Source organism: Protomyctophum bolini (genome assembly GCF_963924005.1).
Source record: "Protomyctophum bolini genome assembly, chromosome: 2".
Lineage (NCBI taxonomy): Eukaryota > Metazoa > Chordata > Actinopteri > Myctophiformes > Myctophidae > Protomyctophum > Protomyctophum bolini.
Window position 1 is genome coordinate 25,140,090 of NC_137863.1, and position 23,943 is coordinate 25,164,032.

The 23,943-nt window shown below is 43.0% G+C and overlaps 1 protein-coding gene across 1 annotated transcript in view; it reads left to right on the forward strand.

Moving 5' to 3' along the window:
• Positions 1 to 3,830: 3,830 nt before the first annotated feature.
• Positions 3,831 to 23,943, forward strand: part of stab1 (stabilin 1) — a 61,556-nt gene continuing 41,443 nt past the window's right edge. Inside the window, exons 1-22 of the mRNA XM_080787338.1 lie at positions 3,831 to 4,004; positions 4,895 to 5,028; positions 5,590 to 5,705; positions 6,029 to 6,114; positions 11,558 to 11,627; positions 11,943 to 12,038; positions 12,305 to 12,418; positions 12,693 to 12,880; positions 13,066 to 13,205; positions 13,848 to 13,984; positions 14,825 to 14,886; positions 15,464 to 15,604; positions 16,149 to 16,289; positions 17,031 to 17,102; positions 17,716 to 17,829; positions 18,146 to 18,199; positions 18,554 to 18,634; positions 19,727 to 19,885; positions 21,055 to 21,117; positions 21,897 to 21,989; positions 22,453 to 22,539; positions 23,613 to 23,724. Coding sequence (XP_080643464.1) covers positions 3,897 to 4,004; positions 4,895 to 5,028; positions 5,590 to 5,705; positions 6,029 to 6,114; positions 11,558 to 11,627; positions 11,943 to 12,038; positions 12,305 to 12,418; positions 12,693 to 12,880; positions 13,066 to 13,205; positions 13,848 to 13,984; positions 14,825 to 14,886; positions 15,464 to 15,604; positions 16,149 to 16,289; positions 17,031 to 17,102; positions 17,716 to 17,829; positions 18,146 to 18,199; positions 18,554 to 18,634; positions 19,727 to 19,885; positions 21,055 to 21,117; positions 21,897 to 21,989; positions 22,453 to 22,539; positions 23,613 to 23,724 — 2,368 coding nt within the window. The 5' untranslated portion in view covers positions 3,831 to 3,896. The remainder of the gene's footprint in view (positions 4,005 to 4,894; positions 5,029 to 5,589; positions 5,706 to 6,028; positions 6,115 to 11,557; positions 11,628 to 11,942; positions 12,039 to 12,304; positions 12,419 to 12,692; positions 12,881 to 13,065; positions 13,206 to 13,847; positions 13,985 to 14,824; positions 14,887 to 15,463; positions 15,605 to 16,148; positions 16,290 to 17,030; positions 17,103 to 17,715; positions 17,830 to 18,145; positions 18,200 to 18,553; positions 18,635 to 19,726; positions 19,886 to 21,054; positions 21,118 to 21,896; positions 21,990 to 22,452; positions 22,540 to 23,612; positions 23,725 to 23,943) is intronic.

Sequence of the window (23,943 nt, forward strand, 5' to 3'; positions counted from 1 at the left end):
AAAAATCCCACTGTCCCTTGTATCTTTGTACTGTATACTGCTTTGTCAGAGTACCTTCAATGGAAGCAAGGGCTTGCTTCCAATGAAGGTATACTCTGACAAAGCCTCCACACTATACAGACATTGGTCGGATCAGCGGTGTGAGGAGTAATACAAGTAATAGTGAAAATAGCCATCTCACTTTATTTATTATGTTTTGTTTATTTAGACATTTTATATTCATGGACATTATTATGAATGCAATGTAAATACACCATATTTAGTTTAAGATGCTAGTTTACATCTGCACGGTAGATCAGGAGGGGTTCATTCCTCGTGTATTTGGGTCCTGGGGAGACTGTATCTTCTGGGTCTGAAGCTGAGAGAATTTGGGAAGCCCTGAATTAGAGGATGTGGTACATGTCTAATAATGGCCCTGCTCTTTCCTCAAGAGTCGGGACGCACAGATCATCATCGCAATGCACTTTTATGGCTTTCTAGGAATCATACACGTACATACACGTACTGTACTGTATTGTATTAAGTAGGCTATCTCATGTCGTTGAGTTTGTTTCATTATTCATTACTGGAAAAGAGCAAAAGAGCAGGCATGTTGTTGGAGTCATTCAGTGGCCATCGTGTTCCGCTGATATTACCACTCTTTTCACTTCCTCTATCTTCCCCACTGTTTCCTGTCTGCTTTATGGCCAATCACAAGACGGCCCTTTCCTGCCCAAACTGCTGATTGGACACATTTCCTGAGGTCTGAGTTGGACGCATGGATTCAAGCTAAATAAAATCTCACCACTGAAAGTCATAATCTGCGAATAAAATAAATTATGATGTTTTTGGTAGCTAAGCCATACAGCCAACCAGTTGAATAAATTATCACAGATTGAGCGAGGCTTTAACCTTTGCTTTTATGAAATATCCAAGATCATTAGGGTTTTCTGGGCGATTGAACATGTATTATATCGCTATAATTTAACCACTAAATAACTAAAATAACGAATAACCAAAAAATAGGCGATCTACAAGCTTGCAAAGTGTTGCGAGCGACACGTAAGCTTGTCGATAGCCTATTTTTGGTTACAACATGCTTCCATAAAAGACAGTCTATGCCATAGATTAAAGTTAATTTAGATTCTATAGACTCTATGGAATCTAAATGAACTTTAATCCATGTCTTGTGGACACTCATCACCTCTGTCACCAGCAGTGGTGGAAAAAGTACTCAAATGTTTTACTTAAGTAAAAGTATAAATCCTGCTATGTACTCTGTTACAAGTAGAAGTCCTGTGTTAAAAATGTACTGGCAGCAAAATGTACTTAAGTAAAAGTACTCATATTGCAGAATGTCCCATTTCAAAATGTGTACAAAATCTTTTGAAAATAGCTGATCTACAAGCTCACAATGCGACGATGCAGTGTGAGCTTGTATCTGCTATTTTCAAATGACCAGAATGTATAGGGCTGAAGTGGTTAATGTATGTTTTCTAAACAAAATAAAATAGTAACTACCGTAGTATCTAAAGTTTTCAAATAATTGTAGTGGAGTAAAAGTAAAGATTTTGGCTGTGAGATGTAGTGGAGCAGAAGTAACAGTATTTGAAATTGGAAATATTAGTAAAGTATAAGTAAAGTACAAATACCTCAACATTGTACTTAAGTACATCCACCACTGTCAAATAGATCTGTTTTCACTGTTTCTCAACGTTGTGTCTGGGGAGCACTAGGGGTTCATGGGTGGACACTTTAGGGCTGTAACTCAGAGTGTACAAATGGAACCAAAAGGGACCCTTTTTGGGGTCCTCTGGGGTTTCATTTGTACACTGAGTTAAATGAACAGATCATTTGACAGTGCAGTTTGGGGTACCAAAGATAAAACGTGATTCCATTTGTACACTCTCCGAATTACAGACCTGCTAAGGGTCATAAATCACACTTTAAAACAACAACCTCTGACCACAGTGCTGTGAAATCACACTTTAAAACAATAACCACTGACCACAGTGCTGTGAAATCACACTTTAAAACAACAACCGCTGACCACAGTGCTGTGAAATCACACTTTAAAACAACAACCGCTGACCACAGTGCTGTGAAATCACACTTTAAAACAACAACCACTGACCACAGTGCTGTGAAATCACACTTTAAAACAACAACCGCTGACCACAGTGCTGTGAAATCACACTTTAAAACAACAACCGCTGACCACAGTGCTGTGAAATCACACTTTAAAACAACAACCGCTGACCACAGTGCTGTGAAATCACACTTTAAAACAACAACCGCTGACCACAGTGCTGTGAAATCACACTTTAAAACAACAACCGCTGACCACAGTGCTGTGAAATCACACTTTAAAACAACAACCGCTGACCACAGTGCTGTGAAATCACACTTTAAAACAACAACCACTGACCACAGTGCTGTGAAATCACACTTTAAAACAACAACCGCTGACCACAGTGCTGTGAAATCACACTTTAAAACAACAACCACTGACCACAGTGCTGTGAAATCAAACATAGCACGAACCGGAAAACAATAAACAATAAACACTAAGATTTAAACACTAGCCCCGTGGGCTCTGGGCTCCTCCTCTCTTTGTCTATACTAAATGGTATTGCCGAAAATAGCAGATCTACAAGATCTACGAGCTTAGATCTGCTATTTTTGTTGAATGTTTGTTAGGCCGATAACAGGGTTCATGTGGTAAAAGACAAAACAGGACAAAACAACATGCTTCTTGCGTGTCAGTCTGACTGACTTTGTGTGCATACATGCGTGTGACTGTGTGACTGTGTACTTGTTATACCAAGTGTCCCCACAAATACACAAATATATTATAATTTGAGAAATAGACATTGTGAGGATCATTTTCCTTTTAGAGGTTAGGCTTATAGGGTTTGGGGTTGGAGATATGGCTGATATACAGTACTTGTCGTTTACAGTAAACAGACCTGTTTACGGCTTCAGTCGTACGGTTAAAATTGGCAAAGGATTGTAAAAATCTATAAAATCTATAAAATTGGCATCCTAAGATATTTATGTCCTCACTGGTATATTAATTCAAGGTATAAATGTGTGTGTGTGTGTGTGTGTGTGTGTGTGTGTGTGTGTGTGTGTGTGTGTGTGTGTGTGTGTGTGTGTGTGTGTGTGTGTGTGTGTGTGTGTGTGTGTGTGTGTGTGTGTGTGTGTGTGTGTGTGGTTTTAACATGTCAGGGGTCATGACTCATGACTATGGTTTACATTCTATATCAACATAACACTATGAATGTTCCTCCAAGTGATGAGCTACTTACTTTATACAACACTACTGAGACAGACAGACAGACAGACAGACAGACAGACAGACAGACAGGATTGTGAGCCGTAGACAGGTATAGGCTGGCATGGAGTTGCAAGGCATATGCCGGGCAGCTCCATGTATGTGGCCTCCCTGTGTGTGTGTGTGTGTGTGTGTGTGTGTGTGTGTGTGTGTGTGTGTGTGTGTGTGTGTGTGTGTGAGAGCTGACACAGGATTTCCGTCCAAACACTGGAAAAACCAGGAAACTGACCAACCTTCCTGTCTCTCTCTCTCAGTGTGTGTGTGTGTGTGTGTGTGTGTGTGTGTGTGTGTGTGTGTGTGTGTGTGTGTGTGTGTGTGTGTATTTACGTTGGGAGTGTGAGAGAGGAGGAGAGGAGATAAGGAGGTTCTCACTCCACCACCAGAAATTGTTTTCCCTCTGGAGAGAGAGAGAGAGAGAGAGAGAGAGAGAGAGAGAGAGAGAGAGAGGGGGGGGGGGGGGAGAGAGGGGGAGAGAGCGAGGGGCTACAGAGGGGAGGAGAGACGTACCAGACACCACACAGACGTTTCACTTCCATTCAGTGGAGGAACAAGCAACAACAAGGCTCTGTTGGACTTACTAATGAGGGGAGTTGAAGGCAGGTTGTCGGTACGACTCCCGTCCAGCATGCTGCCACCGCTGCTGCTACTGCTGCTGCTCTGTGTGTCCTGCTGCACGGCTCAAACACAGGTACACACACACACACACACACACACACACACACACACACGCACACGCACACGCACACACACGCGCACACACACACACACACACACACACACACACACACACCACTTTAACCATACATACACATATAGTATATTTGCAATAATTAAAAGAAAATGTAGAATATGTTTGAAATATTTAACACACACACACACACACACACACACATTTTGTATGTGACAAGGGGTCCCTGGTCCTTAATAAGGACACCCAAATCCTATAATAATGACTATAATATTATAGGCTGTACACTACAGCACCAGCACTGTATACCTCCTCCACCGCCCCTAGTAACCATTGAAACGGATGGACCAATCAAAGCACATGTAGAACGTCACATGACAGCATGCAGGCCATTGTTTCAAACATGGCAGTGATTGGGTACCAGAACATTCAGATGTACAATGTACATACTCTACAGCAGTGGTTCCCAAACCTTTTCATGTCAAGGACCCCCAAATTGACACTAATCATCAGCTTGCGGACCCCCATTTGAAGAGATATGCCAGGGACCCCCATAAGAGATACGATTTTTACGGCTCTATAGCAGTGATTCTCAACATGTTTAATTTCAAGGACCACCAGTTTGACATGCATATACTGTATGGACTCCCATTTAGTGGCATTTATATCTCTGAGACCCCAATTTATATTGTAAAATCAATGTTGATTTAACTCTGAGTGTACAAATGGAGCCAAATGGACCCATTAGGGTTAGTAAGTAAAGTTTTCAGATACAGTAAATGTAGTGGAGTAAAAGTACAATATTTGGATCCATTGAATATGGGACACTTCTTTGCAGTTTCCTTAATCCTCTAAATGAATGTAACATTCAGTGTCCACACTGTCAACAGGCTCCGGGTCGCTGTGATGTAGAGCAGACACTGATTCACCACACCACCTGCACTTCCTGTGCAGCCTCTTACACTTCCTCCTGCCCCGCCCCCTTCACCAAGACAAGCACTGGCATGGGCGTGGCCGACTGCAGGTACAGCATAGACCAGTGGTTTTCAACCAGTGGTCCTTGAGGGGGTTCCAGGTGGTCCCCAGCTAAATGATTGGGAGACTTGGTAACCAAATAGACCCTTATAGATCTTTAACTCTTGAGAGTGTAAAATGAAAGCAAATGATTTTATTTTACACTCAGTTAAATTATTGTTAAACACCTGCAGTACAGTAATTTTCAAGAAGTCTACACGATTAGAGAAAGTAGAAGAATTGTTATTTTGACCAATGTGTCATGCCTGTTGTCTCTCCTCTGTATCATAGAAAAGTGGACAAAATCTTATCCAACGACAACAAAATAATTTTGAGGCTAAACTGAGGCTAGCTAAATCAATTTAGCCTTATTAAATGGTGGTCTATATATGGTTCAAATGCCAAATAAATAATGGACCTTGATATGAAAATTTGAGTTATACTGTAATATACACTATGTATATTATAACTCAATGAAAGTTACAGCCCCAGAAGTACATTCTATACTCTTGGGCACCAACTTCTGGTTAATGTCATGTAATGAACAGCTGTGTGATTGCGTTGTGTGTAGATACGCGGTATATAGGAGCGACATTGGGGTGGAGCTTCCAGGCTGCAGACACACCTGCAGCAGAATCATCCTGAAGACACACTGCTGTCCTGATCACTGGGGCCCACTGTGTCTTCGTGAGTCACACTCAAGCACGCACGCACGCACCCACGTACGCACACACGCACACATGCACGCATGCAGGCACGCACGCAATGTACAGTAGGTATTTATCCGACGATTTTATCAAGAGTGAGTTCCAAGTGTAAGATCTGAGTAAATGACATGAACTCTAGTCAACAAACCACAGGTTAAATAGTCATGTATTGTAAATAATACAATGTAAAGAAAGGCGAAAGCTATCATGTCTGCCTGTGTCTGTCCATCTGTGTGTGTGTGTGTGTGTGTGTGTGTGTGCATGCATGCACGCGTACGTGCATTTGTGTGTCTGTGTGTCCAGGGTGTCCCAGTTCGTTGGGGAAGGTGTGTAACTTCCATGGGACGTGTCTAGATGGAGAACTGGGCAACGGAACCTGTGTCTGTGAGGTAAGAATCAACACCCTTCCGCACGCACGCACGCACACACACACACACACACACACACACACACACACACACACACACACACACACACACACACACACACACACACACACACACACACACACACACACACACACACACACACACACACACACACACTATATTAAAACCTTGAAAATGAGTTTTCGTGTGATCCCAAAACCTTAACCATGCAGGAACTAACTTAATTCAACCAGGAACTAGGAACTTAAACTAATCTTAGTTCCATTGATCAAATCAAACACAATTGATTGATTGACCAATTAAATAAACATGCTCTGAAAATGCATGCGGCACACCACTGTTTTTTGATTGATTGATGCAAAATTGACAATTTGATGCAAACAGTACAGGGTACAGTCAAGCACAGCATTGGTCCAAAAGGACGGTACCGAAGAAAGACCTTGCGGTCTTGTTTCCATTCGGGTCTCATGCATTCATTCATAATGACAACAGTGACAACAAACAATACGTTTCTCAAACACGCTAAATCTACAGTATATGTACAGGTTGGAATATATAAATACATTAATAAAACATAAAAAAGGGGGGGGGGGGGAGCCAATCACCTTCTCTCCCTTTGACCTGATGACAGTGACAGGTGAGTTTTCAGACCCTTTTTAAAGGAAACCAGTGATCTGCTTGTTTTGAGGGAAGGGGGCAGGGCATTCCACACTTGAGTGGCAGTGCTGTGAAATGTGAATTTACCCATATTTGTTCTGAAAATGGGTGGTACCAGATCATTATTTACACTCCCTCTTGTATTATGGCTGTGGGAGTTGCTCACCTTTTTGAGGTAATCAGTCAAGTAAATGGGCACTGTGGGCATGGACGGCAGAGCTGCATTTACAATCTTGAATGCTAGTCCCATTTTCAGTTGTTTAACTCTGTCCTCAATACTGAGCCAACCTATACTATCAAATTGTGTTGCACAGAGGTGGGTCATGGGCCCTAATCCTAGTAAAAGTCAGATTAATTTGTTTTGGGAGGTCTGGAGCTTATTTTTTTGTGACATTGAGATGTTGGAATACCAGGAGGTGCATGCATAGTCAAATAAGGGCTGAATGAGAGCTCCAGCTAGTGTCCTGAGAGCCGTCTTGTTAACAAATGTGGAGATTCTGCCCAAGAATCTTGTTCTCTGATTTACTTTTTTGATCGCTCTTGTTGCCATGTCTTCACCCGTCAGTTTATTGTCCAGGATACAGCTCAGATATGTAACCTCTTCTTTGTTGGCTATTACTATGTCATCAATACTGACCTTAAAATCCTTTACAATTAACCTGGGAATGGTTGGACCCAAAGAGGATGGAATCTGTTTTACCTAAATGTAATGAGAGTTTGTTATCTGTAAGCCAAGTTCGGATATTGGTGAGTTCTGAGCTGAGTGCCTCCTCAACCTGTATTTTGTGTTCTCCCGAAATCAGGAGTGCTGAGTCGTCTGCAAACAGGAACAGTTTACAATTACAGGCAGCACTCATGTCGTTAATGTATAATAGAAATAATAGTGTCCCTAGTATGCTTCCTTGGGGCACCCCTTAGTTCACTGAGAGGGGGGAGGTTCCATTTATGTCCACCATTTGTTCTCTACCCTCAAGGTAGGATTTCATCCAGCGTACTGATGTACTAGTAAATCCTATCGCCTCCAGTTTGTCAAGTAGGATTGAGTGGTTAACAGTGTCAAACGCTTTTTGGAGGTCCAGCATGACCATGCCACAGTACTTGCCCGAATCTACCTCACGCTTGATGTAGTCGTGTAAGTACAATAGGCAGGTGTCAGTGGAGTGGGATGTTCTGAATCCAGACTGGAACTCGAACAGCAGGTTGCGTTCGTTTAGGTAGCTGTTGATCTGTTCATAAATTAATCTCTCTATGACCTTAGATGTAGAAGGATGTATACAGGGCGGTAGTTCCCAGTATCTAATTTGCTTCCCTTCTTAAATAGGGGGATTACTCGTGCCATCTTCAGTTCCTTTGGGACATAGCATTGGCTGATGGATACATTTGTTATGTGGGCTATGATTGGTGCTATGGAGACAGCAGCGTCTCGGAGGAATCTGCTGGGGATATTGTCATAGCCAGTGGCCTTGTTTGGCTGAAGGGCCATGAGCTTTTTCAACACCTCTTCGTTTCCTACTGGTTGTATTGAAAAGGAATCTTGTTGGGCCCCTAATTTTAAGTAGTAGGTTTTGATGTGTTCAGCACTGTACAGGCCTGAATGCGGGGGGAGTTTATTTACCAACTGGGTGGCAATGTTAGTGAAGAAATTATTAAAACTGTTTGCTACAATTTGTTTTGTCTGTGATAATGGAGCCGCTTGAAATAATGGAGAAGTTTGAGGATTTGGTTTGAAGTTTATTGCTACACCCTAATTTATTTAAAGCCTCCCAGAGTTTTTCAGGATGTTTTTTGTTTGATTCAATGTTCTCATTTATGAAGTTTTTTTGGCTTTTGAAATGAGGCTTTTTACTACATTGCGTTGCTTTTTGTATTTTTCATGTGATTGATCGTTTTTGTTTTTGTTATATTCTGAGTAAACTGTATTTCGTAGCTTGATGGCATTCAATATTTCCCCTTTCATCCAAGGCTCTGTATGGGCTTTGACCCTTACCGTTTTTGTCGGGGCAATACTATCCAGAATATCCAAAAAAATCTTTGAATCTGGTCCATGTTTCATCAACAGATGTGCAATCTAGGATATTTGACCAGTCTATTTTATCAAGAGCTTCTATGAGAGCTTCACTGGTATAATGTTTCATGGATCTGTTTTTGACTGTAGGCTAGTGTGACAATGAACTGCGGATTTATGAATTTTTCGGGTGCAAAATATGATGTTATGGTCGCTTAAACTACTCTCTATTACCCCACTTTTTGTGATTCTGGACGGGTCTGATGACAGAATCAGGTCAATGGTTGATTTAGAGGCTGGTTTTGTAATGTGTTGTATTAATTGTGTGAGGCTATGCAGGTTACAGAATTTGGTAAATTGTTTGAATGTATTGTTTTTTTTGGTGAACACTGGTGTTGAAGTCGCAGAGAATAATTAATTCAGAATGTCCTATTACTTTGATATCCTGTTCAATTACATCATAAAAATGATTTTGATCGGGTGGTCTGTATATTGCTCCAAATAGGGGTTTGGATTTGGGGGAAAATATTTTGACCCAGACAGATTCTGTGTTTATACCTGGTTCCAAGAGCACATTGTAGTTAATATTTGATCTTATATATATGCACACCCCACCCCCTGAGCGATCTCGGTCCTTCTAATGATATAGTGTAGGTACCCATGTATCTCAATTTCTGCATCTTGTACAGAGTCATCCAGTTTTGTTTCAGAGAATGAGAGAATGTCCACTTTCCCATTCCCGAACATGTTTCTAACTTCCGATATTTTGGTGGGACATTTTAAGCTATTTATATTTAGGTGTAAGATATGAATACCTCTATAGTGTAGAAGATATTGTCCATTTCATTCATGGAAAAAGGGTCCTTTATCGCCCTCTAGCGTTTCTGCGGGGACGGTGGAGGGAGGAGGAGGGCGGGGGGGGAGAGGGAGAGGGGGTGATGATGACAATGCGTGAAGGTGATTTGGTCCGAGCCCAGAATGGAGAGGTGTAGGGAAAGGGGCAGAACTATTATGCTGGGGGCCGGGACCGGGGGGAACTTGGGAAGTCAATTCGTCACAACATTGGACTGAACGATGGACAGTGTTGAGTCTGTTGACAGGTCTAGGGGAATGTAACGGAGACCGATGATTAAATTAGCTGCTAAAACTTTGCTACCAAGTTTATTTGGATGAAGCCCATCACTGCTGAAGAAGGACGTGCGGCCCCAGAACAGATTGAAATTGTCAATGTAGTTAAGATTGTTTGTGGGTGCGGCAGAGACGGTGTAGCCATGTGTTCAGGCTGGCGATTCTACTGAATCTCTCATCGCCACAACGGAAGCGTGGGATGGGACCCGAGATGAAGAAGGATAATCCACTACCTTGGAGGACATTTAGCCCCATGTGCCCTCTCCCTACGCTCATTCTGTACAGAATGAGCGTAGGGAGAGGGCACATATGGGGCTATAGGAGGACATCAACAAAGCGTAGAAAGTCGCCTTTTATCTGCTCCGAGCGGCGGAGTCCGGTGTCATTTGTTCCTATGTGGATTATGAGTTTAGAGACGGATGGTGGGAGTGACTGTATGAGGCTGGGGAGTTTATCAAGAAGAACTGGGATCGTGGCACCAGGAAAGCAGCAATTAATTGAGTTAGGCAGATGGGTGTGTTTAATAGGCATCAGGCACAGGCACAGGCATCAGGCCTGCCTCCTCTGGATCTCTCTGAATGAATGGCAGTATTGCAACGTGTTCAAATCCTCCTGTGCCGCAGACGGTGGTCAGATGGGTGGTTTAGAGCAGTGGTTCCCAAAGTGGGGTCCGGGGACCCCCAGGGGTACCTGCGAGGAGTTCCAGGGGGGACCCATCTATTTTGTTCATGTTCATAAAGTGCTAAAGTGTTTAAAGCAGTGGTTCCCAAACTTTTTCATGTCAAGGACCCCCAAATTGACACTACTTAGCCTGTGGACCCCCATTTGAAAAGATATGCCAGGGACCCCCATAAGAGAAGACGTACACATTTAGACGTCTACATTTAGACGTCTACATTTAGACGTCTACATTTAAAATTGCGGCCTGTGCCCAGCACCATGCCAAAGCTTTTTCCTGCAGGAAACACTGCTTGTGGTTGTAAATATATTGTTATCCGTGTTGCGAGGATGAGGGGGTACCTGGAAAAATATCTACCCCAAAAGGGGTACCTGGTCCAAAAAAGTTTGGGAACACCTGGTTTAGAGGTCTGGGTGGGCTGAGAACACTTACACAACACGTTGCAATACTGCCATTCATTCAGAGAGATCCAGAGGAGGCATGCCTGTGCCTCCACTCCCATGCTTGTTATCCATGCCTTTTGTGTTCTTTATGTTTTGAGATATTCTTTCCATCCACACACACACACACACACACACACACACACACACACACACACACACACACACACACACCACACTATGGCTCACACACCCACACTTAAACCACTGATTACTGACTCCACACCTCATAGGATCCTTATAGCCTTATGTTATTTCAGTTCTCCAGTTCATGCCTTAGTATCCTGGCATTAGGCCTATTTTATAATAAATAGACAGTTCTGTTACACTTTTACTTCGTCTCCTGCCTCCAATCTTTGCCATAGCCTGAGCCTGAGCTATGACAAATGGGAACAATACACAACACAAATTCAAGGTGAAAGTGAGGTGAACCGTGAAATCCTATTTTATTTATTTCTCTTTATACGGTAAATGTTGTTGATGTTATGATCATTTTCATTTGATTTGTACAGTATGGCCTTGTATATTTTGTAGGAGGGTTTCTCTGGGATTTCCTGTGAGAAATGTCAGAACCTAAACACCTATGGACCCAGCTGCGACAAACGTATGTCACCATGACAATTGTCTGTCTGTCTGTCTGTCTGTCTGTCTGTCTGTCTGTCTGTCTGTCTGTCTGTCTGTCTGTCTGTCTGTCTGTCTGTCACGTGATGGCACATGTATGATCAAAAATATACAACAACAAATGTATAACATCTTAACAGTGGCCTGTCTGTCTGTCTGTCTGTCTGTCTGTCTGTCTGTCTGTCTGTCTGTCTGTCTGTCTGTCTGTCTGTCTGTCTGTCTGTCTGTCTGTCTGTCTGTCTGTCTGTCTGTCTGTGCCTCTCTCTCTCTCTCTCTCTCTCTCTCTCTCTCTCTCCAGAGTGTGACTGTGTGAATGGAGTGTGTAACAGCGGCCCAGAGGGAAATGGAGAGTGTTACTGCCAGCCTCCATACAGCGGGCCACGATGTGACCAAGGTGACCTCGCCTCGCTCTGATCACAGCACTATTAAACAGTATTATTTATGCAGTGGTTCTCAACAATTACAGTTGTCAGTTGTCAATCTTCCCGTGACCTCACTCTGGTCCTGACCCATAATCTGAGCACCTCTGCTATGACACACGCACATGATGACTATACTACGTGTGTGTTATTGTTTGTGTTGTGTATTTGATTTATATAACATAAGTGTACATTGTGCATTATGTAACATAAGTGTACTGTGTTGTGTTGTGTCGTGCAGTGAGTGCGGGCTGTAAGAACTGCAGCAGTTATTCCTACTGTAAAACAGTGGGAGACGCCGCTGTGTGTGACTGTCTGCCTGGACACCGCAAGACCTCCAAGAACACCTGTCCAAGTAAACGTCTGTCTGTCTGTCTGTCTGTCTGTCTGTCTGTCTGTCTGTCTGTCACGTGATGGCACATAGAGATTAAGATGATCAAAAATATACAACAACAAATGTATAACATCTTAACAGTGGCCTGTCTGTCTGTCTGTCTGTCTGTCTGTCTGTCTGTCTGTCTGTCTGTCTGTCTGTCTGTCTGTCTGTCTGTCTGTCTGTCTGTCTGTGTCTGTGTCTGTGTCTGTGTCTGTGTCTGTGTCTGTGTCTGTCTGTCTGTCTGTCCATCCAGGTGTGTGTTCACAGGGGGACTGTGACGTGAATGCAGAGTGCTCAGCCTCGGGGTCAAAGGTCAAATGTGCCTGTAAACAGGGTTACCGCGGCGACGGAAAGATCTGCGCCCCCATAAACCCGTGCTCCACCGACAATGGTGGCTGTGCCCTCAACTCCACTGTCTGTGTCTTTAAGGGACCCAACAAGGTACGTGTCCATGCGTGCGTGTGTGCGTGCGCCTCTTCCCGGCATGTCGGTCTCACTTTAATAACATCAACTGCTGTTTTATTACCCGTAGTCATACTAGTCACATGAATTTAACTAGTACCTCTCCCTATCTCTCTCTTTCTCCCTCATCCCTCACCCTCCCCCCCCCCCCCTCCCCTCTCTAGTCTAGTTGTCAGTGTATGGTAGGCATGAGTCCTGTGGACTCGTCCTCCGTACAGCTGGGCTGTCATGTGATTCCTGCCTGTTCATCAAACCCCTGTCACCCCACAGCCACCTGTCACACTGGTCTGGATGGACAACCCAGGTGCACGCACGCACGCACGCACGCACGCACGCACGCACACACACACACACACACACACACACACACACACACACACACACACACACACACACACACACACACACACACACACACACACACACGTAGGTCACATCTATAGGTGTGGTATGATTGATTGAAATATTTATTAACAGTTTTCAGAATTACAGTACATCCTCCAGAAAGACTGTTAACTGTGAGTGGATGACCCAATAAAGCATTACACTTGTTGGTCAACATTCTCAACCTTTTACGTGTGCATTTTCAGAGCACATTATGATCAGTCAATAGATTGTGTTCGGGCTTTGAACAATGCACTGTCAATATATTTATACTCTCTCCACATCTTAATTAACCCATTCATCAGCTTCATTTTGATAGTGTTCCGGTTCCAATTTTGTCTACTAATTTCTTCATGTCATTTCACTTGTTTAATATGCGTATCCTGACTGAGTTCTCTATCCTGATTGGATAAAATTGGTATCTTTCTGGACCACTTACAACCTGACATCACAATGCATCACATCGCAGCGCACACATTACGATATTATGGAGGACCAGGAATAGATCCTCGAACACCACGAGGAAACCTTTTTGTTTAGAACGTCTGTCTGTCTGTCTCAGGTGCGAATGTGCTAATGATGAGGTGGGGGATGGGATGCGTTGCTATGGTAACCTGTTGAGACGGTTGTTGGAGCTACACAAAGATGGTGGACCGCTGCAAGGGAAGCTGTCGGCCGCCGTCAGGAACGCCATTGCTGGTAAAAAAAAAAGAAAAAAACACACAAAAAAAACAAAATACTGCTAAAGCACAACACATGCTCCTTCCAACGAGCGGACATTTCTTCTGAAAGGCAGGTGATTTAACTCAATCCGAGCTTCGGAGTGCTGGTCGCAGAACCTTTCCTTGTCCTGACTAAATGAACTATAGTTCAGGACAGTATCAATTTCATCGACTAAAACGATGACTAAAAATGTTTGTCGACTACCTCCAACAAAAAAGCGAGGGACTAGTGAAGAAGTAATATTTTGTCATTTGTTGCGTTTGGTTGCACTCGGGTGTTGCGCTCTGAAAATAACAGATCTAACATCTACATACAAGCTTGTAGATCAAATCAGTGTCAAATCAGCCATTACGATGCTATCAAGGCCCACCAAAATACATTTGTGCCGACAAAACCAACTCCATCAAATGATATATAGTCAACTAAAACTAGACGAAAACTAAAACATTTCAGATGGCTAAAATATTACTAAATGTTAATGAAATTATTTTCAAAAGAATGTGACTAAACTAAATAAAAAATGTACACTGGTTCAGGAAGCCTATATCTATCTGAACTGGGAGGAGCATGTAACTACTCTTTGGGTGAAGAATGCAATATTGAGGACCCATAATATGGAAATGTTGAAAAAAGTGAAATGTTCCTTGTTAACGTTGCTTAGGACAGTGTGGTTATATATTATATAACCATTATTATATAATATTGTTCTCATATTTGGGTTATCTTTGTATAACAACAACAAAAATAATACAAAATAAATATATTAATGCATGAATTAATGAATTATTATTAAACTGTGTGATTATGATGTTTCAGAGGAAGGCTGTGAGCTCAGATTGACTCAACTTGGACCTTTTACTGCATTCATCCCTGTGTCTGTAAGTTATCAATAATAATAATAAACTAATCGCAAAACTACTAATACTGCTCTATGCTCTTACTAAGTATACTAATAAAAATAACATTATAATTGTTCTGATAATTTAATATTAACCACTTTAACACTGGCATCTCTATTTTGTGCATAGTGAAAACAGCCATCTAACAACGTCTCATGCAATGTGAGTTGTTTTGTGATTAATCTATCAATTACTTTTACTTTTTTTAATTAGTTGAATATTGTGTGTGTGTGTGTGTGTGTGTGTGTGTGTGTGTAAACTGTGAACCAGTTAAATCGATTTGTTCGATAAAAGCTGGAGCTAATCAGGTCAAGATTGGTGTCATATGTGTTTAGGTGAGACATGACCTTTGACACGATCCAAATGTCTCAATGGAAGAGCAGGGACAAAATAAAATCACCTCAATTTATATTGTGTTAACATTTATCTGCCATACAGATTGGACAAATTAATATTTTTATTAATAAAAAAAAAGTGACATTGTGCCACTTTAACTGTTGCGCCCTTAAATATGACATAATCTGCGTAGATGTAAACGTCAGCATGTTTCATTCAGGGAGTGAATGACACAGAAGCAGGGCTGTTTCCGCTGTGCCAGAACCACCTGATGGTGGGTCAGCATCTCTATGAGCAGCTGGAGAGTCAGGACTTCAACCTGGACGGAGGCAGCATCACAGCCAGGGACAAGGGAAACAAGGTAACATCTACGGTACTCACAGCCAGGAACAAGGGAAACAAGGTAACATCTACAGTAACATCTACGGTACTCACAGCCAGGGACAAGGGAAACAAGGTAACATCTACAGTAACATCTACAGTACTCGCAGCCAAGGACAAGGGAAACAAGGTAACATCTACAGTAACATCTACGGTACTCACAGCCAGGGACAAGGGAAACAAGGTAACATCTACAGTAACATCTACGGTACTCACAGCCAGGAACAAGGGAAACAAGGTAACATCTACGGTACTCACAGCCAGGGACAAGGGAAACAAGGTAACATCTACGGACGGTACGTACTCCACACTAAAAAGCATAAAGTTTTTGTTTTACAATTTGGGGGGGAAATAATTATAATAGCATTGAGGTGCCCACAATGTTTTGGTGCCAACTCGACCACTCGCCCAACACATCTGCATGATGGAACTAACATAGAATACTTTATTTCTTTATTGGTATAAAAGCATTCCACGCGCTTCAAGAAAAAATAACATGAGTGTGTGTGTGTTCGTTTCTACAGCAGTTCATCCTGTTGCAGGCTCCCAGCAGACTGTACACTGTCCTCCAGGCAAACATCCCAGCATCCAATGGGATTATTCACATCATCGACCGGCCAATCACAATCAGTGAACCTCTTCCTGGTAGCCCGCTGGATGAACAGGTGAGACAACGGCGCACATTTTAAAATGTACTTTACAATGGATACACTCAACTACATTTCAAAGACAACTTTTGCACTTTTGACATTACATTTCTAGGAAGGGAAATGGTATGAATTATTAAATGATATTATTTTGTGTTAAAACAACATTTCTTTAAAGGTTAAAACACTATATATTCTGATTGTAATTATTGCCATAGAGTGTTTGTTCAGTAACAGGAGACTCCATTTAATGAACAAAAATATATATTTCCAGGTGGATTGCAAAATTCAGTAGCGAGTACCCATTTATCAGCTTAAATTTGATAGTGTTCCAGTTCCAAATTGCTTCCAATCGCTTCCAATTGCACTTGTTTAATCTATATCCTGTGTGAGTTCTCTATCCAATTGGTATCCCGACCTGAGGGGGTGCATACTTAGTTTAGACTAGTCATTGGTTAGACATGGGTTAAGGTTAGGTTTAGGTGTGCTGCCCCGTGGGAGGTTAGGTTTAGGGTGAGGGTTTGAGATCATAGGTTGTAGTTGTAGGACTAATGACTGGTCTAACCAAAAACTGTCTAAACAAGTACTGCACCCGAGAATGCATTTTTTGTCAGCTTTTTGGTCTGTCTGTCTGTCTGTCTGTCTGTCTGTCTGTCTGTCTGTCTGTCTGTCTGTCTGTCTGTCTGTCTGTCTGTCTGTCTGTCTGTCTGTCTGGCCTGCCTGCCTGCCTGCCTGCCTGCCGGCCTGCCTGCCTGCCAGTTTGCTGACAAGACAATCGGAGAGATTCTGACCCTAGATGAGAAATACAACCGTTTCTTGTCTCTGGTTGATGTGAGTATAGACTGTTTTGTATAATCTCAGAATGCAGTGAGTGGTCAGAAAGTTTCATTTTAAGAAGGAAGTTGTGGAGTTATTATCGTGTCAAACAGTTATGGCTTATTCAAGTATGTGTTGCTAAAAACCATTTTTCCGAGAAGTAGGATTGATTGATTGATCAACCTTTGTCAGCTTAAATTACACGTGAGGTCTTCTGTTTTTGACCCTTAGCATTTGACTACATCTCGTTACAGTAGGCTACTATAGCCCGCAGTACTTGTAGCTTCTATGTATAATTACTAGATATTGTGTGTCTAATCTATGTGTGTTGTGTTGTATTGTATCTAATCCATTGGTTCCCAAAAACTGGGTCACGACCAATTTGTGGGTCGCAGACACATTTAGTTTTTGTTTCTTACTTATTTATATATATATATTATTATTATTTCAAAACATTTTACAAAAACATTCCCAAAAAAGTATGCATTGTCATTGTCACCTGAAAGTTCTAACAGATCTGTCAGTTTGGGTCCCGGGCAAAAGTCTACTTTCTCTTTTGGGTCTCGAGCTAAAAAGTTTGGGAACCACTGATCTACTCTATGTCTATGTATGTGTGTTGGTCCTATAGAACTGCGGGGCCCCCCTCCCTCTGCGGGGCCCGGGGCCCCTCACTGTGCTTGTGCCCACCAACCAGGCTGTAGACAGAGCCAGGGACGGGAGCATTATCTACATGCTAAACCACGTAAGAGCATTTACGGATGGATGGGTTTCTGTTCAAAACGTCTCATGATAACTAAGGCTGCAACAGTTAATTGAACAAGACTGCATGTAATAAGGAGTAATAAAAAATGTTATTTAAAAAAGTGTAAAGTAAAGTGGTGCTCTGTTCAAGCCTAATGACATTTGTGATGATTTGATTGGTTGAGCACGGAATGTGATATATGATGAATGTATGATGATAAGAGCGCCCCTCACTTCACACGGGTGTGATTTTTTTTGTGTTATTCGTATTACTGACTAATAATATTAGCCCACATGTGTTGCATTTCTCCATGCAGGCTCAACACAAACTTCAGGAGATGCTGAAATATCACATGTTCTCCCATGCTGCAGTAAGATCTATCTATCTATGAAACTCCAGACTATGAATAACGCTTCAAGGTTCATTCATAGTCTGAATTTTTGGTGGTGAGGTGGCCACCGAACTACAACATGACGTCACGAGCCGCGGTGAAGAGCAAACCACCGCCACTGCTCCAGCCCTTCTCTCTGTTTTTACTCACCACCGCTCAACGTTATTTCAGCTCCGGTGGTCACCTCACCACCGAAAATCCAGACTATGAATAAGCCTTTAGACTCTCGTAGAGAGTGATGACGTCAGAAAAAACGCTACGAGAGTCTAAATCTTGGGCTACTACCTATACCTACCTACCCAGTACCCAGTCTAACTCTGTCTGTCTGTCTAGTTGACAGCAGACCAGTTGGCCAGTCTTCCTCAGATCCAGACGATGGCCAATCAGATCATCAGGATTACAGTGGCTGATGATGTAAGTTATTGTTATTATTATGCATACAGTAGTGTCAATGATAGGCAGTAGACTCACAAATCAGACTATAACAAGAACAAACTGATACAGGCATAACTTATATCACCTTGCAAGCTAAACTAATCACAATAATCTCATTTTGGGGGATTTAGGGCAAAAAAGTACTGTTTAATGTGTATTCTATTGTTTTATCTGGCTTGACTACTCATCTATTTCCTTTATTATTTAGAGGAGCAAATAAAACTTTGGAAAATAACCGATCAAATACAAAACTGAGTTTTATCTAAACCGAAAATGGCACTCTATAATTTATGATTTAAAGTATCCTAGTCTGTGCGTGCCTGAGTGAGAGGGGCCAGCACCCTGCAATGAAATAGATGCTGTCAATCAAACCCCACACCCACAATCTTTTCTTATGGGGGTCGCTGGCAAAAAATATTTTTCCGCGGCTAAATACATATCACTTTGGGGGTCCGCACATGGGTGGACCTCTAGAGGACTCCAGCAGCTCACACACAAGGCCAGTCAGACCTGTAGAGAGAGAAGGATGAACCACTGTCACGCACCCAAAACTGTCCCGTGAAGCCAACACAAGTCACAGCTAGGAGGAGAAAGAGGTGCACCACCTACGTAGACACACTGCAGCGTGACAATGGAACTAACCACACTTCAGAGCTCAATACCCTGATGATAGACAGGAGAGTGGCCATTCAGGAGTCTCAAGTTCATGTCGGCTATCGTCTGCACTCGCATCACATCCCTTTGCATCACATCAGATTGCACTCCATCACATCACATTACATTAGATTGCATGGCATTGGGTTGGATAGTGGGCAGAAACATCACATTACATTAGATTGCATGGCATTGGGTTGGATAGTGGGCAGAAACATCACATTACATTAGATTGCATGGCATTGGGTTGGATAGTGGGCAGAAACAATTTAAGAGTAAAAATAACCCTGCATTGCTGAACTAATCAAAAGGCAGTCCTTCATATTGGGAGGTAATATGATTAGTTCTGTTAGGTTTGTTAGCTGTTCCCCCAGACGTATCGGTATAGGCGACAGACTGACAGATTGGTTCTCTCAGGGCAGGATTTTATTGGGGGAGATCAACGCCACTCTGGAGAGTTCCAACATCGTGGCATCCAATGGGATCATCCATATGGTGGGCGGCCTGTTAGTCCCGCCCTCCATCAAACCAATCCTGCCTCATCGCTGTGATGTCATCCAGAGTAAAATCACTGTGGTAATTATGTATAATATATAATGTACAATGATACTCTGCACCCTAATATCATATACCATGTACAATGTGATGATACTCTGCACCCGAATCTCATATACCATGTACAATGTGATGATACTCTGTACCCTAATCTCATGTATAATATACCATGTGATGATACTCTGCACCCTAATCTCATGTACAGCACACTTTAGGTCACATTCTCACCTAATACTTCGGTAGACTCAATGCGTATGGGTGGAGAATTTGGGATTCTTGCATATTTAATTTGCTGTGGTTTGCCTTCACACTGTCATTCGCAGAAATTGGAAACGCAGCAGGCCTTTATCCCATTCATAAACTAGCCTACACAGTGAAATCTATGGCGATAAAATTACACTCATAACGTGCATGTGTCGTGCCGTCTGGGACTGGACCTGCACGCAGCCGCCACGCACTGTTCGTTTGGGCATGGAGGCACAGCGCTGAGCGCACTGATTCAGCTCCCCAGTCCCCACACAGTGACAGCACTCCATGTTTACGGCACGCACAGACAGACAGACAGACAGACAGAATATTCTGTAGGCTATAATAGGCTACACTGCAGTGTTTTTATGTATTTCCTTAAGCAATTGATGAATGTAGCCTACTCTTCCTCATTTCGCTCAGGGCTTCAGTCTCCTCATTCGACCACGTCTATCCACGGTAACGGGACATCTTTGCGCTGCGTAAAATATGCCTTCTCCGTCTCCAACTGTGTTCAGCTTCTCACCCGCCACATTTGCTTCCTTTATTTACTGCGGATTGCATTCACACCTGCACCGAATCGTAATCAAGTGCGATTGGAAGCGAAGCGAAACCCCCGTTTTTGCTCGGAGTAGCCTAGAATGCGGTTCTTTGATACGCATTAGGATTCGAATGAGCCTTCACACCTGCCAAACGAAGTGCACGTGCACTTTCTGACAATGCGCAGCAGGATTCGTTTTAATTGCAAATTAATTGGTTGTTTTAATTCGTTTTAAAGCAAAGCTTTGAATGTCACCTTAGTGACTATATCCTGTACAATACAGTATATACCAGAAATTATGTATAATATAGCCTACAATGTACAATGCGATGATTAAAACCACATGTGCTTACTGTACCGGATTGATATCTTACCTTCATGTTTTTTCTCTTCCTGGAAACAGGGTCCATGTGTTCGCTGTAGTTATCTCTATCAGACACAGTGTCCAGAAGGCAGCATCGAACTGGTAAATAAACTATTATGTTCTTCTACAGTATTATTCTTATTCTTATAACTAGACCTGTACGTGTCCGTCGCAGCCGCAGTCACCGGCCTACTTGGGAACGATGCAACTTGGGAAACTAATGATATACGTTGTCATAGCACCCGTCAGCCAGTGTCCCACATGGAGATCTGTGTACAGTGTGTGTCCCACATGGAGATCTGTGTACAGTATGTGTCCCACATGGAGATCTGTGTACAGTATGTGTCCCACATGGAGATCTGTGTACAGTATGTGTCCCACATGGAGATCTGTGTACAGTATGTGTCCCACATGGAGATCTGTGTACAGTATGTGTCCCACATGGAGATCTGTGTACAGTGTGTGCCTGTGTGTGAAGACTACAAACTGAAAAGTGTATTTGGCAATCAATTCGGCCCACTGCTCAACCAATCAGGCTCTGCAGCCTGATTGGTTGAGCCTCAATTAGCTGAGGCAGAGGCTGGAAATTGCACAGGTGAAAGGAGTTGGCCTCATTAGGCTCACTGGCAGAGCCTGAGCAGAGCCTTTTGTGGTGGTTCTGGAGAAGTGTGGGTCCGGGGGTGTGGAACATGTGTCGAATGTGAAGTCGGTGGGTCAAACGGTTCTCGAGTTACGACGCATTACAACCGCACACACACACACACACACACACACACACACACACACACACACACACACACACACACACACACACACACAGAGACGTGGCGCATTTATAGTAGGATGTTCTGAGCACAATTTTACCGTCTGTCTGTCTGTAGGACAGTCATCTGACTGGCTGCACCTATGTGACATCACCATTGGACCCTTCTCTCAGTAAGGGCTGTGCCAAGTACTGTAACGTCACCACTGAGGTAACACACTCCTGTGTGTGCGTATGCGTATGTGTGTGATCTATGTACTGTATGTGTATGTGCGTGTGCGTGCATGTGAGTGGTCTTTGACATTATCGTTTGGGGTCATTGTTAGGTGTTAAGGGTTAAGGGTTAGGTTTAGGATAAGGGGTTAACTGTCAGGGGTTAAGGATTAAGGATTTAGTTTAGAATCTAGGGTCAAGGGCTAGAGGTATAAAGGCTCACAGTATAGGGCAGAAGAGGTGCAGACTGCAGAGAGACCAGTGCAGTTATTGTCAAGTCAACCAAGTTGGTATACATGTTAAATGAACATGTATACATGTTAAATGAACATGTATACCATGTTAAATACTATGTTAATATACAACGTGTGTGTGTGTGTGTGTGTGTGTGTGTGTGTGTGTGTGTGTGTGTGTGTGTGTGCGTGTGTGAGCGTGTGCGCGTGCATGCATGCGTGTGTCAGGTAGCAGAATGCTGTAAAGGATTCTATGGTCCAGACTGTAAACCATGTATTGGAGGCTTCCAGCATCCCTGCTATGACAAAGGAACAGTAAGTCTATCCATCCAATCAGATAAAATATAGATTACTTCAGGATTGAAACCAGAATCGTATAATTTTATGGGAGATGGAATAAATAGGCTCTACTATTGAGCTACCTGGACACAAATAGTAGTAGTATGGTATTCAAGGAGTACTCCAAGGTGATATCCCTGAATGATTGTCGCTCTCACCCCGAATAGTCAATGCTTACATACCTAGGCTACTACATCTGCTCCACCTACCTTGATGAATCCTTGGCAATAGGGTAGCCTACTGTATGCACAGCAGCCGTTTTAGAAAGAACTCTTCCTACATCCGGGGCCCTTCCCTACTTCATTCACAGGTGTTACCGATGATACTAATTTAGGCTTTCTGTGTGGAGTTTGCATGTTCTCCCCGTGTCCCCTAGGGTAGATACCCTCACAAAAACATGCAGTAATCCTGGTCTCTAAAACTACCTCCCCCTGGCCAGCCAGGGCGCCTGATGGAGGGGAAAGGAACTGGTCAGAATAACGTGTTCCTTCCACGCGCTACGTCCGGCCGGGGAAATTCCCCTCTGTCAGGTGAAAAGAAGCAGCTTGAATTAACCAGTAACCGCTGATCCACTGTGCCACCCCTAGTCGTAGGTATAATTCTAGTAATAGTTGGAGCAATCATTGGCAAAAAAGGGAAAAAACTGCACCATTTGCAGTTTGTTTCTTTTGAATATGCCTCTGGGGCGGCGCCCAATAGAATGTGGATAACAGGATGTTGGCCTGTTTGGTCTGCCCTCAGCCCTCCTCTTCCAGTGGGGCGCATATGTTTTCATTGCCACTAACAACAATGTATACACGTTCTGAATGTTCCTGCCGAAAGAGTCAGTACCGCAGCTCGGAGTCTGTTCTTGAGAGATTATAGTTGGAGTAGTAGTAGTGAATGTAGTTTGTGAAACACAGATCAAAAGGCCAGCTATGATGCAAGCATCGATGCCCAACAATAGTAGACATGCAGTGAATCCCGGGAATGTGTTATATATAGTGAGGGGGCAGGGCAAACCTTTCCCCACTGCAATCTGATTGTTGTTTATCTTTCACCTCATCCAGTGTTTTGATGGTATCCATGGAAACGGTTCATGTAGCTGTCAGCCAGCCTTCAAAGGCATGGCGTGTCACATCTGTTCCCATCGGTCCAAATACGGAGCCGAGTGCGAACAAGGTAAGACCGCTGCCACGTCCTGGTTAGGAGTGGTAGTACATGTAGTGTAACGCTACCAGGGGGGCAGTCAGACAGATATTTTGTGAAGCCACTAAGGAAATCGGGATTTTAATGTTCATATAATGGCCTGTTGTGGCGCTGTCATTGGGCCCAAAAAAACCCATAGCCCCATAGAAGTCCATGTATTTGGGCCCAACTTCACCTAGACTGTATTACCTT